This window comes from Budorcas taxicolor, chromosome 12 (genome assembly GCF_023091745.1).
Source record: "Budorcas taxicolor isolate Tak-1 chromosome 12, Takin1.1, whole genome shotgun sequence".
Taxonomy (NCBI): Eukaryota; Metazoa; Chordata; class Mammalia; order Artiodactyla; family Bovidae; genus Budorcas; species Budorcas taxicolor.
In genome coordinates this window covers 79200570-79215196 of record NC_068921.1, presented here as the reverse complement: position 1 = coordinate 79215196, position 14627 = coordinate 79200570, and the positions used below count along the sequence as shown (strand labels likewise).

The 14627-nt window shown below is 38.8% G+C and overlaps 1 protein-coding gene across 1 annotated transcript in view; it reads left to right on the top strand.

Annotated features, from left to right (window-relative positions):
• The first annotated feature begins 4441 nt into the window (after window positions 1–4441).
• CCDC168 (coiled-coil domain containing 168) overlaps window positions 4442–14627 on the top strand; it is a 34905-nt gene continuing 24719 nt past the window's right edge. Inside the window, exons 1-3 of the mRNA XM_052650045.1 lie at window positions 4442–4675; window positions 5013–5046; window positions 10886–10961. Of these exons, the coding sequence (XP_052506005.1) occupies window positions 4442–4675; window positions 5013–5046; window positions 10886–10961 (344 nt within the window). The remainder of the gene's footprint in view (window positions 4676–5012; window positions 5047–10885; window positions 10962–14627) is intronic.

The window sequence follows — 14627 nt, the reverse complement described above, 5'->3', positions numbered from 1 at the left end:
TAAAGAACAAAAATCTAGATAACTATCTAATGTGTATATTAGATATAATGTGAATATTAGAATCAAATGTACTATTACAAAATCAAAATTTCCATGTCACTCAGTGTATAATAGTTACTTTTTGACTGAATTTCTTGAATGATGCCTTAATTTTTAAAAATAGTATATAATTAATACTTTTAAAACAAGATTGAATAAAATATTAACATAAAAAATACCTAACCAGAGCTGACAAATATAATAATGATCTATTATGTGTAAATCAATTGGCAAATAATATTGTAAACCAAGAGTGAAACTATAAAAAGGAAAATACAAAGGAAAACTTACTAGAATGCAGACTATAGTATAAAAGTACAATGAAGAAATAGATTTGAAAGATTACTAACCAGTCTTTGTAGTCATAATAAAGTTTGCACACTAAACTATAGGCATAATATGGATAACCATTCAAAGATACTACTGCAAATATAAGGATAACGTAGAAGTTCATTTAAAGTTGGTTTTCCCCTGACCTGAGTTGGGCTTCCCAGGTGGCTCAGCAGTAAAGAATTCACCTGCCAATGTAGGAGATGCATGTTCAGTCCCTGGGTTGGGAAGATCCCCTGGAGAAGGAAATAGCAACCCACTCCAGTATTCTTGCCTGGAGAATCCCATGGACAGAGGAGCCTGGTGGACTACGGTTCACAGGGTCACAATGAGTCAGACACGACAGCACAACTCAGCTTGCCCTGAGTTACCCCTAAGAAACTACTCCAGATTGATGAAACAGCTTGTCATTGGAGAACTGTGTACCATGGGTGGGGACCACATAACTGCATTTTTGGTTGTCAGGACGGGTGGAGTGGTCCTGGCACCTCACAAGAAAGGGATTCTGCTAACATCCTGCAGGGCACAGGACAACCAACCACTACAAAGAAGTTCCTGGTCCAAAATGTTAGTAATTCCTAGGTTGAGAACCTTGTCCTTGACAAACCAGCTTTGAGATTTAAGTCCTTTCTCCTTCACATTAGCTTTTCTACACCACCCCTGAATCCATTTGCTTTCCTTTTAGTTAAATCCTATGTTTTCAGTATCAACGTCTGATTCTACCCACATTTTGTTAACACTGCGTGGTTTACAAGCCAGGCCCTTATCAATTCACATCTGTATAGTTACAGTAGCCTAATTCATTTTACTATTGTCTCCTTGTACCAGTAAACCATTTAACACCTTTAACCCAGAAACTGTTGGTGGATCTCCAAAGGTGATTGTTAAGGTTAAAGACCTTAGTTCAAGGCCCTCCACAATAGGCTCTACCAACATTTTAACCTTATTTTCTTTCCCCCATACTCTGAACCTATACATAGTACTCCAGCTAAATTCACTGCACAAAGTTTTGGAACAAAGTCTTTCTGCCTTTTCTTCCTGAAACTTTTTTGTTAGTCTTTGTCTGCTACCAATCTTCATCCTTTAAGACCCTTAAGTTCTCTTTACCACTTCATAGCTTTTCTTGAATTACCCCAACCAAGTATCTCCTTGGAAGCCACATATCTCCACTCAAGAAGTAATGCTCAAAATTCTCCAAGCAAGGCTTCAACGGTACATGAACCATGAACTTCCAGATGCTCAAACTGAATTTAGAAAAGGCAGAGGAACCAGAGATCAAATTGCAAACATCCATTGGATCACCAAAAAAGCAGAGTTCCAGAAAAACATCTGCTTTATTGACTACACCAAAGCCTTTGTGTGGACCACACCAAAGCCTTTGTGTGGACCACAACAAACTGGGGGAAAATCTTAAAGAGATGGTAATACCAGATCACCTGACCTGCCTCCTGAAAAGTCTGTATGCAGGGCAAGAAGCAACAGTTAAAACGACATGGAACAACAGACTGGTTCCAAATGGGGAAAGGAGTACGTCAAGGCTGTATATTGTCACCCTGCTTATTTAGCTTATATGCAGAGTACATCATGCAAAATGCTGGGCTGGATGAAGCACAAGCTGGAATCAAGATTGCCGGGAGAAATATCAATAACCTCCAATATGCAGATGACACCACCCTTACAGCAGAAAGCAAAGAAGAACTAAAGCAAAGAAGAACTTGCTGAAAGTCAAAGAGGAGAGGAAAAAAGTTGGCTTAAAACTCAACATTCAAAAAACTAAGATCATGGCATCTGGTCCAATCACTTCATGGCAAATAGATGAGGAAACAATGGAAACAGTGACACACTTTGGGGGCTACAAAATCACTGCAGATGGTGACTGCAGCCATGAAATTAAAAGACACTTTCTCCTTGGAAGAAAAGCTGTGATCAACATAGATAGCATATTAAAAAGTAGAGACATTACTTTGCCAACAAAGTCTGTCTAGTCAAACCTATGGTTTCTCCAGTAGTCATGTATGGATGTGAGAATTGGACTATAAAGAAAGCTGAGTGCTGAAGAATTGATGCTTTTGAACTGTGGTGTTGGAGAAGACTCTTGAGAGTCCCTTGGACTCCCAGGAGATCCAACCAGTCAATCGTAAAGGAAATCAGTCCTGAATATTCATTGGAAGGACTGATGCTGAAACAAACTCCAATACTTCAGCCACCTGATGCAAAGAACCAACTCATTGGAAAAGACCCTGATGCTGGGAAAGATTGAAGGCAGGAGGAGAAAGGGATGACAGAGGATGAGATGGTTGGATGGCATCACCGACTCAATGGACATGGGTTTGGGTGGACTCCGGGAGTTGGTGATGGACAGGGATGCCTGGCATGCTACAGTTTATGGGGTCACAAATAGTCAGACACGACTGAGCAACTGAACTGAACTGAACTGAACAACAAAGCCCTGGAAGCGGAGACTCTTCTTTACCTCTATGCAAACTTAAGCATTAGCAGGAGAGGTAGACATTAGTGGTATACTAATTAATGGGTTCAGTGTCATCACTTAAAAGATCTTAGGAACGAACTAGAGAGTTTCTTCTTGTTAAAATGTTGAATCCCCTTTAAGGTAGTAAACATTAAAGGAATTTAATTTCTCTCGCCATTGGTCAAGAGAAGTTGAGTATTTCAGTAGCTGCATTGATATGGCAAAACCCAGCAGAATAAAATCACCCTGTTTGTGTATATGGAAGGGGAGTCAGAGAGGAGGGTGTATTTTAACCTAGAAATGCCTAGAGGAATTGTTTCTTCTAGAACTAAGGAATTCCTATACCATGCATCCCAGTGAGACATATGTCTGCATAGACAAACCCCAAGATCACAGTTAAACCTAAAATAAGATCATAAGCTTCTAGGATGTGTCATTGATCTCCTGCTCTCTAATACTCTAGGTTAGTAAGAACTCAAGAAATCTTTCTTGCTCTCAAAGTTATGCAACAGAGAAAACCTGAACAATAAACTCTGGTGTAAATAACTATACTTCTTTCTTCAGCCCACCTTGAACAAATGAAGACAATGGAAGTATTAATTCAGCACATCTTCCAAAGGAAAGTGCTCTAAATCCAAGGTAGTGTTAATATTTTCACTAACAGTCCCGATTGTTTTGTATACTTAGACTCTTAAGACTTTGGCTCTGCCCCACCCTAATTCTGACATCAGCAAGCATACCAAGTTCCTTGGTATCACCAGAAACAGAGTAAAGAGGAAATTCACCAGGAGACCATTCCAGAACCCACCAAATCTAACTTTGGTTTTCAACATTGCAGTAGATTATTGGAGAGGAAGATTGCTGACAGACACCTCTGACAAAAAGAAATATAAAATGAGGTGTTCTATTTTAAGAAAACATCAGGCTGGCCCCCAAGAGACAAGCTATTATCTGTCCTGCAGAGACAATGAGACATACTAAAAAATTATTTGGTATTTATCTGAAGTTCAGATTAAACTGCAGCATCTAGTTTGTGTGTATGTGTATGTAGTTTGTGTGTGTGTGTGTGTAGTTTGTTTGTGTGTGTGTTTTAATGGTAAATCTTCCCACCCTACATTCATGTTTTCCCGATCACAAGGAAATATAAAATAAACTTCCTGGTTGTAAAAGAAAATGGTTTTGTCCAATTCAAATTTGTTCTACATTTTAAAAATTTACAGTATCATTATAACCCGAATGTGCTAAGGAATTATTTATAGAATTGGGGGGGGGGGTGTTGTATGAAATTAATGGAGGATTATTTTTTATTTTAATTTAAATAAACTACAGATAGCATCATACATGTCTCACCAGTGAACTTTCATTATTGCTCAAGTAAGTTGATATGAGCTCAGTTAAATACCCACTATGACACGTACCTCACTTAGACCCAGAGCAATCACCACTGTACTTAACAAGGCACTGGGCAATACTGGGCACTTTTTCCTGGCAGAACATTGCATATGGTTATGAGATGGGCATACCACCTTGTTGTGTTTTGGGGCATCCAGAATCAAGGGCTTTGGAATGAAGAGATCCATCTATTTCATATATTACATAACAATGTCAAAGCAATTTTATTTTTTTAAAAAAGTGGTGCAAGGAGGATTGGGAAATGATACATTTTTGACATTATGGGAACTTCTAGAGTCCTGGACTTCTCAAAATAATTGGATGGCAATCTTCTTTATAATTTTCCTGGGAATTATTTTTGAGATTATACTCTTAAAGATTTGTATGTCCTTTCAGAAGAAGCCTGAACTTCCTTCAGAAAAGGATAAGTCAGATATACACAAGGTAAGAAAAAAATGCTTGATTTCCTTTTCCAAGATTTTTCAAAATAACACAGAAGAATAACTTATAAAATTGTGTAACTTTGGTATTTGGATTACTCTAACGGGTCGCAAAGAGTCAGACACGACTGAGCAACTGAACTGAACTGAACATTTTATTGTCTCCCTTGACAGAAAGAAGACAATGGGAGTTGCCTGACAAGCATGAAATTTGGTAAGTATCCTACAATTTTATTAGTTCAGTTCAGTTCAATACAATTTCATATTTTAATATAAAACTTGTTCAGTCTGAACTTCTCCCATTGATACTCTGACTCTTTTTTATTCCTATTTCTCTCTAGATAAAAGGTCAGCTCTTTCATCCTCAGAAGCAAGGTAAATGATATATTTTGAAATTAGATGAAACGGATTGGTTTTTTTCTATTCAAAATTACATCTGAACTACAGAAAAAAGTTTTCCCATTTGTATAGAGTATAACAGCAGTTCAACATCATAATTCAGTCTAACTTTGATTTTTGTTTTTTAAACTGATTTTTATTGGAGTATAGTTGCTTTACAAAGTTATGTTAGTTTCTACTGTATGGCAAAGTGAATGAGTTTTATATATATATATATATATCTCCCCTCTTTTTGGATTTCTTTCCCCTTTAGGTCACCACCCAGCACTGAGTAGAGTTCCCTGTGCTCTACACTAGGTTCTCTTTAGTTATCTATTTTATACATAGCAGTGTATATAGGTCAGTCCCAATCTCCCAGTTCATCCCACCCCTTCTTTCCCCCTTGGTATCCATACATTTGTTCTCTACATCTGTATCTCCACTTTGTGAATAAGTTTATCTGTATCATTTTTCTAGTTTCCACATATAAGTGATATATTCAGTATTTGTTTTTCTCTTTCTAACTTCACTCTGTATGGCAGTCTCTAGGTCCATCTGCTGCTACTGCTAAGTCACTTAAGTCGTGTCTGACTCTGTGCGACCCCATCAATGGCAGCCCACCAGGCTCCCCCGTCCCTGGGATTCTCCAGGCAAGAACACTGGAGTGGGTTGCCATTTCCTTCTCCAATGCATGAAAGTGAAACATGAAAGTGAAGTCGCTCAGTCGTGTCCGACTCTGTGCGACCCCATGGACTGCAGCCCACCAGGCTCCTCCATCCATGGGATTTTCCAGGCAAGAGTCCTGGAGTGGGGTGCCACTGCCTTCTCCACTAGGTCCATCTGCTGCTGCTGCTACATCTCTGCAAATGTCACAATTTCATTCCTTTTAATGGTCAAGTAATATTCCATTGTATACATGTACCACATTTTCTTTAGCCATTCCTGTGTTGATGGACATTTAGATTGCTTCCATGTTATGGCTATTGTACACAGTGCTGCAGTGAACACTGGGGTTCATGTGTCTTTTTGAATTATGGTATTCTCTGGGTATATGCCCAGGAGTGGGATTGGTGGGTCATATGGTAGTTCTGTTTTTTAACTTTGATTTTTAAATCATTGCTCTATTCCAAACTGTATTAATGGCTTTTTATATATTGTTTAAATTATCCTTCCATGTAGGTAGTATCATTACTTTTTTTTTTAATTTGTTTCAGAGTATGTACGAATACTACATGTATTTGTACATGTATATATGTATATAATATACTACATGTATATATATATATACATGTATACTATATATATATACTATATATACATATATATACTACATGTATATATATGTATATAATGTATATATTGGGGCTTCCCTGGTGGCTCAGATGGTAGTGCATCCACCTGTAATGCAGGAGACCCAGGTTTGATCCCTGGGTTGGGAATCTGGAGAAGGAAATGGCTACCTACTCCAGTGTTCTTACCTGGAGAATTCCATGGAAAGAGGAACCTGGCGGGTTACAGTCCAGGGTTGCAAAGAGTTAGTCATGACTGAAGCGACCGAGCACGCACATAGTTGCTTCATAATGTTGTGTCAGTTTCTGCTGTACAGCAGAGTGAATCAGTGAATCACACACATACATATGTCCTCTCTCCTTTGGATTTCCTTCCCGTTTAGGTCGCCACAGAGCATCACTCCTATTTTTACAAAGGAGGAAAATAAAGCTTAGAGGTTAAGTGGCTTGCTTCTTTCTCTACCCCAACCTCTCTCTCCAATACAAAGAAGTAATAATGACAAGTTCTGATAATTCAACTGAAAAAGTATTCATTTAGCACCTACTATGAACCCAGCAGACCCTGAGCTAGGTTCTTCAAGAGTGCCATGAAAGGAGTTTATACAATCAGAATTCATCCTGCATCCTGAGGATACATGAGTGCTAGAGATTCAGCACTGACATTGCTACTCTTGTTGCTATCAACATCCTAATTGTTTTCATCAAAATCCATTCAGTAACCATTAGATATCCCTATACAATGGACCTTGTATTTTACACTGGTATTCAAATAATAAGCCCTGGAGGAGGTAGTGACCAGCCACTCCAGTATTCTTGCTGGGAAAACCCCATGGACAGAGGAGTCTGGCAGGCTATGATAGATGCTAAATAAATATTTTTCAACTGAATTATCAGAACTGGTGATTATTACTTCTTCATTTGCATTGAAGAGAGAGGTCATGGTAGGTAAACAAGCCACTTAACCTTTAAGCTTTATTTTCCTCATTTGTCCGTGGGGTCACAGAGAGTTGGTCACGACTGAGTGACTGAGCATGCATGCACAAATAAGAAGATAGTATCTCTTCTCAAGAAGTTTATATTCTTGGGGAGGAGACATATTCATAAAGGATGATTTTGTTTGTTTGTTTTGTTTTTATTTATTTTAATTGGAGGCTAATTACTCTACAATATTGTAGTGGTTTTCGCCATACATTGACATGAATCAGCCATGAGTGTACATCTGTTCCCCATCCTGAACCCCTCTCCCATCTCCCTCCCCATCCCATCCCTCAGGGTCATCCCAGTGCACCAGCCCTGAGCACCCTGTCTCATGCATCGAACCTGGACTGGCGATCTGTTTCACATATGATAATATACATGTTTCAATACTATTCTCTCAAATCATCCCACCCTCGCCTTCTCCCATAGAGTCCAAAAGACTGTTCTATACATCTGTGTATCTTTTGCTATCTTGCATATAGGGTCATTGTTACCATCTTTCTAAATTCCATATATATGCATTAGTATACTGTATTGGTGTTTTTCTTTCTGACTTACTTCAATCTGTATAATAGGCTCCAGTTTCATCCACCTCATTAGAACTGATTCAAATGTATTCTTTTTAATGGCTGAGTAATATTCCATTGTGTATATGTACCACAGCTTTCTTATCCATTCATCTGCTGATGGACATCTAAGTTGCTCCCATGTCCTGGCTATTATAAACAGTACTGCAATGAACATCGGGGTACATGTGTCTCTCTCAATTCTGGTTTCCTTGGTGTGTAGGCGCAGCAGTGGGATTGCTGGGTCATATGGCAGTTCTATTTCTAGTTTTTTAAGGAATCTCCACACTGTTCTCCATAGTGGCTGTACTAGTTTGCATTCCCAACAGTGTAAGAGGGTTCCCTTTTCTCCACACCCTCTCCAGCATTTATCGTTTATGGACTTTTGGATAGCAGCCATTCTGACCGGCGTGAGATGGTACCTCATTGTGGTCTTGATTTGCATTTCTCTGATAATGAGTGATGTTGATCATCTTTTAATGTGTTTGTTAGCCATCTGTATGTCTTCTTGGAGAAATGTCTATTTAGTTCTTTGGCCCATTTTTTGATTGGGTCATTTACTTTACTGGAATTGAGCTGCAGGAGCTGCTTGTATATTTTTGAGATTAATTCTTGTCAGTTGCTTTTTTTGCTCGCTTTATTTTCTCCCATTCTGAAGGCTGTCTTTTCACCTTACTTATAGTTTCCTTCATTGTGCTGAAGCTTTTAAGTTTAATTAGGTCCCATTTGTTTATTTTTGCTTTATTTCCATTACTCTGGGAGGTGGGTCATAGAGGATCCTACTGTGATTTATGTCAGAGAGTGTTTTGCCTATGTTCTCCTCTAGGAGTTTTATAGTTTCTGGTCTTACATTTAGATCTTTAATCCATTTTGAGTTTATTTTTGTGTATGGTGTTAGGAAGTGTTCTAGTTTCATTCTTTTACAAGTGGTTGGCCAGTTTTCCCAGTGCCACTTGTTAAACAGATTGTCTTTTCTCCATTGTACATTCTTGCCTCCTTTGTCAAAGATAAGGTATCCATAGGTGCATGGATTTATCTCTGGGCTTTCTATTTTGTTCCTTTGATCTATATTTCTGTCTTTGTGCTGGTGCCATACTCTCTTGATGACTGTAGCTTTGTAGTAGAGCCTGAAGTCAAGCAAGTTGATTCTTCCAGTTCCATTCTTCTTTCTCAAGATTGCTTTGGCTATTCAAGGTTTTTTGTATTTCCATACAAATCTTGAAATTATTTGTTCTAGTTCTGTGAAAAATACCATTGGTAGCTTGATAGGGGGTTGCATTGAATCTATAGATTGCTCTGGATAGTATACTCATTTACACTATATTGAGTCTTCCAATCCATGAACATGGTATATTTCTCCATCTATTTGTGTCATCTTTGATTTCTTTCATTAGTGTTTTATAGTTTTCTATATATAGGTCTTTTGTTTCTTTAGGTAGATTTATTCCTAAGTATTTTATTCTTTTAGTTGTGATGGTGAATGGAATTGTTTCCTTAATTTCTCTGTTTTCTCATTGTTAGTGTATAGGAATGCAAGGGATTTCTGTGTGTTAATTTTATATCCTGCAACTTCACTGTGTTCATTGATTAGCCTCTCGTAATTTTCTGGTGGAGTCTTTAGGGTTTTCTATGTAGAGGATCATGTCATCTGCAAACAATGAGAGTTTTACTTCTTCTTTTCCAATCTGGATTCCTTTTTTCTTCTCTGATTGCTGTGGCTAAAACTTCCAAAACTATGTTGAATGATAGTGGTGAGAGTGGGCACCCTTGTCTTGTTCCTGACTTTAGAGGAAAAGCTTTCAATTTTTCAGCATTGAGGATAATGTTAGCTGTGGGTTTGTCATATATAGCTTTTATTATGTTGAAGTATTCCTTCTATGCCTGCTTTCTGGAGGGTTTTTATCATAAATGGATGTTGAATTTTATCAAAGACTTTCTCTGTATCTGTTGAGATAATCATATGGTTTTTATCTTTCAATTTGTTAATGTGGTGTATTACATTGATTGATTTGTGGATATTGAAGAATCCTTGCATCCCTGGGATAAAGCCCTCTTGGTCATGATGTATGATCTTTTTAATATGTTGTTGGATTCTGTTTGCTAGGATTTTGTTAAGGATTTTTGCATCTACAGTCATCAGTAATATTGGCCTGTAGTTTTACTTTTTTGTGGCATCTTTGTCTGATTTTGGTATTAGGGTGATGGTGGCCTCATAGAATGAGTGTGGCAGTTTACCTTCCTTTGCAATTTTCTGGAAGAGTTTGAGTAGGATAGGTGTTAGCTCATCTCTAAATTTCTGGTAGAATTCAGCTGTGAAGCCATCTGGTCCTGGGCTTTTGTTTGCTGGAAGATTTCTGATTACAGTTTTGATTTCTGTGCTTGTGATGGATCTGTTAAGATTTTGTATTTCTTCCTGGTTCAGTTTTGGAAAGTTTTACTTTTCTAAGAATTTGTCCATTTCTTCTAAGTTGTCCATTTTATTGGCATGTAGTTGCTGATAGTAGTCTCTTATGATCCTTTGTATTTCTGTGTTGTCTGTTGTGATTTCTCCATTTTCATTTCTAATTTTGTTGATTCGATTCTTCTCCCTTTGTTTCTTGATGAGTCTGGCTAATGGTTTGTCTATTTTATTTGTCTTCTCAAAGAAGATAAACAGCTTTTTTTTTTAACAAAGCTTTTAGCTTTGTTGATTTTTGCTATGGTCTCTTTTGTTTCTTTTGGATTTATTTCTGCCTTAATTTTTATGATTCCTTTCCTTCTACTAACCCTGGGGTTCTTCATTTCTTCCTTTTCTAGTGTGTAGAGTTAGGTTATTTATTTGACTTTTTTCTTATTTCTTGAGGTAAGCTTGTATTGCTATGAACCTTCCCCTTAGCACTGCTTTTACTGAGTCCCATAGGTTTTGGGTTGTTGTGTTTTCATTTTCATTCATTTCTATGCATAAAAGGATGATTTCTTGCAGTATGGTAACACGATAATCAGAAATCTAGGAGAACATTTTAGGAGACACCTACACCAGCTTAGGGGGTGTTGAGAATGTCTTCATGGAGAAGGTTATACTGGAGCTGAACTTTAAAAGGTAAGTGGAAATTAGTCAGAAAAAGACACTGGTTGGGAGAATAAAGAAGGCCTTATAGGCTATGAACAGAGGCAAGGAAATAAGAAACTGCAGGGTATGTACACGAAATTATGATTATTTCAGGGTTGCTGGAATGGTGAGGATGGGCCCGGGAGTCGTGGGTGATGAATGTGAAAAACCAGGCAGGAGTCAGATCATAAAGGACTTTCTCTCATTGTTGTTCAGTCGCTCAGTCACGTCCAACTCTGCAACCCCATAGACTACAGCACACCAGGCTTCCCTGTCCTTCACCATCTCCTGGAGTTTCTCAGACTCATGTCCATTGAGTCAGTGGTGCCATCCAACCATCTCATCCTCTGTCTTCCACTTCTCCTCCTGCCCTCAGTCTTTACCAGCATCAGGGTCTTTTCCAATGACTCAGCTCTTTGCATCAGGTGGCCAAAGTATTGAAGCTTCAGCATCAGTTCTTCCAATGAATATTCAGGGTTGATTTCCTTTAGGATTGACTGATTTTATCACCTTGCTGTCAAGTGACTCTCAGGAGTCTTCTCCAACACCACAGTTCATAAGCTTCAATTCTTTGGTGCTCAGCCTTCTTTATGGTCCAACTCTTACATTTGTATATGACTACTAGAAAGACCATAGCTTTGACTATACAAACTCTGTATGCCATGTGAAAAGCTTAGAGCTTATTCTGTAGGTAGTGAGGAACCACTGAAGGTGGTTGAGCGTAGAAGTGACAGTTTTGTGTTTCAGCTGAATCACTAGTAGCTGTGTAGAGTACAAACCTGAAGATTACTTGACTTCAGTCTAATTTCTTTGGGTTGTCAGGTGTAAAGGGGCTTTATTCATGTAATATGGTTGTTCTATTTGTATTTATTTGTTTATAAATATTTGTTTTGGGTCTTGGTCCTCACTGTGGTGCACAGGTTTCTCTAGTTGTGGTATGTGGGCTTACTTGCCCCACAGCATGTGGGATCTTAGTTCCCCAGCCAGGGATTGAACCCATGTCCCCTGCACTGGAAGGTGGATTCTTAACCACTGGCCCACCAGGGGAGCCCCTCCCTCTGCCTTTCTTGGTGTTGGTTTTACCCTGAGGTAAATAGAAAGATGACCACCAAGAGTTTCCAAATCAGACCAGCAATGTCCAGAGGATGTAAGAGGCCAGTTCTTTCTGTGTCTTTCTTAGGAACAAGGCAACTTTTCCCTGAAGTTGTTAAATGTCTTTGTCTTATACTGGGATTAGTTCATACCCACTCGTTATTCAATTACTTGGAAATGAGATTACTATGTTAGATTTAGCATAAACCCTTGAGGTAGAATGGATGTTGAAGAGTCCGCATCCATGATTATTACTCCAAGCCATAACTTTGCTTTAGTCATAAGGAGAGATGATGATACCAAAGGTGACATGATACTAAAGATGATGGGTAGGTGTATCAGTCAGGGTTCTGCAGAGAAATGCAAAAAAAGAGAGAGAGATAAAAGGAGTTTTATAGGAATTGGCTTGCATGGTTATAGAGGCTGAGAAAAGTCCCCTGATCTACCAAATGAAAACTGGAGACCCAAAAAAGCAAGTGGTATGATTCAGCCCAACGCAGAAGTCCTGGGGTGTCAGGGAGTTGTGCAGGGAGTTGTGGATGGTCTCTGAGCCCAAAGACCCAAGAATCAGGAGCTCTGATGTCTGAGGGTGAAGAAGATGGACATCCCAGATCAAGAAGAGATGGGGAGTTTGCTCTTCCATCTATTTGTTCTATTTGAGCCCTCGGTGGATTAGACGATGCCCAGCCAACTGGGGAGGGCATATCTTCTATATCTTCAGGCTGCTGATTCGAATGTGAATCTCCTCCTGAAGCATCCTCACAGGCACTCAGAAATAGTGTTTTACCAGCTGTCTGGGCATTCCTCAGCCCAGGCAAGTTGACACACAAAATTGACTATCACACTAGGTAACAAAAATGTGTATACAGCCTGTATATTAGACATTAACAGCTTCTCCTGACAGTAGAGAGAACTTGAAAAATATTTAATGTATTTTAAACATCCACCTAATAATTTTGTGTTCCCTGTGAAAAAAGGTAATCAATAGTTCAGTCTAAAATACTCCAAATTCTATTAATAATTAGCAGAATCCAAATCAATGAGATTTTCCTGTATAAGTAAACATGTAGAAAAACTATTTGTGTGATGGGGGTATATGTTGATAATTTTATTTATTAGCTTCATGGCTCTGGACTTCCCTGGTGGCTCAGACTGTAAAGCATCTGTCTACAATGCAGGAGACCCGGGTTCGATCCCTGGGTTGGGAAGATCCCCTGGAGAAGGAAATGGCAATCCACTCCAGGACACTTGCCTGGAAAATCCCATGGACAGAGGAGCCTGATAGGCTACAGTCCATGGGGTCTCAAAGAGTCAGACACGATTGAACGACTTCACTTTCACTTTCACTTTCATGGCTTTGTTCATAATGATGAGTTATTTAAAACTAGGGCCATTCTTCCAGTAAAGGAAAAGAGAATCTGTGATCCCTGGAAAGACAGCCACCAGAATTTCTGACTTAGCTTATATGAGTTTCAGTTTATGATTTTAGGGTACCTTACCATGAAACAAATAGTCAGACATGACTTAGCCACTAAACAATAACAACTATGAAACAAAACTTAAGGGGCATCAGAATCACCTGGAGAGCTTGTTAAAATTCAAATTTCCAGGCCCCACACCTAGGGCATCTGATTCAGGAAGTCTAGGGTGGGATCTGAGATTTTGCATTTCTGGTCATTTTGCATTTATGATCATTTTGCATTTCTGATCAAAGTGATGCTGATGCTGTTGGTCTGAGCATTGCTAGACCAAGCCTAATCATTTGAGGTAGAAAGGATGCTGGAGGGTCCACTTCCATGATCATTTGCTGCTGCTCTTTAGTCACTAAGTCGTGTCCAACTCTTTGCAACCCTATGGACTGTAGCCCACCAGGCTCCTCTGTTCATGGAATTCTCCAGGCAAGAACACTGGAGTGGATTGCCATTTCCTTCTCCAGGGCCTCTTCCTGACCCAGGGAGCCAACCCGAGTCTCCTGCATTTGCAGGTGGATTCTTTACCTCTGAGCCACCTGGGAAGTCCTCTGTGATCATTCTTGTTGTTATTCAGTCACCAATTTGTGTCCAACTCTTTTTCAGCCCATGGACTGCAGCACACTAGGCCTCCCTGTCCCTTACCATCTCCCAGAGTTTGCCCAAGTTCATGTCCATTGAATCAGTGATGCTATTCAACCATCTTCATCTTCTATTGCCTTCTTTCATGATAATTATTTAAACCAAAATTATGCTGAGAAGCATTACCCTAAAATGTAGGCTTTTCTCTTGATCAAAAACAAACAGCTGTTAAATAATTAGGACTTATAGAAAGCTATAGTTTATGGCATTGGGCATTGTTCTGTTGTACCTCTTAAATTTCCATACGGATGTTTTCATTCTTATCAAAACTGTCATACAGAGAACAGAAACTGATATTCCTTGTAAAAGGATATAATCTTAATCTGCAACTTTGTCAAAATAGACAGTCAAAAGTAGACTTTTGGACAGATTTTTGTGGGGAAAAATCCCTCATTCTCCTAGATATGAAAATAACTTACTTCACTTTGTCAGTGGATTGATTTATTGAATGAAT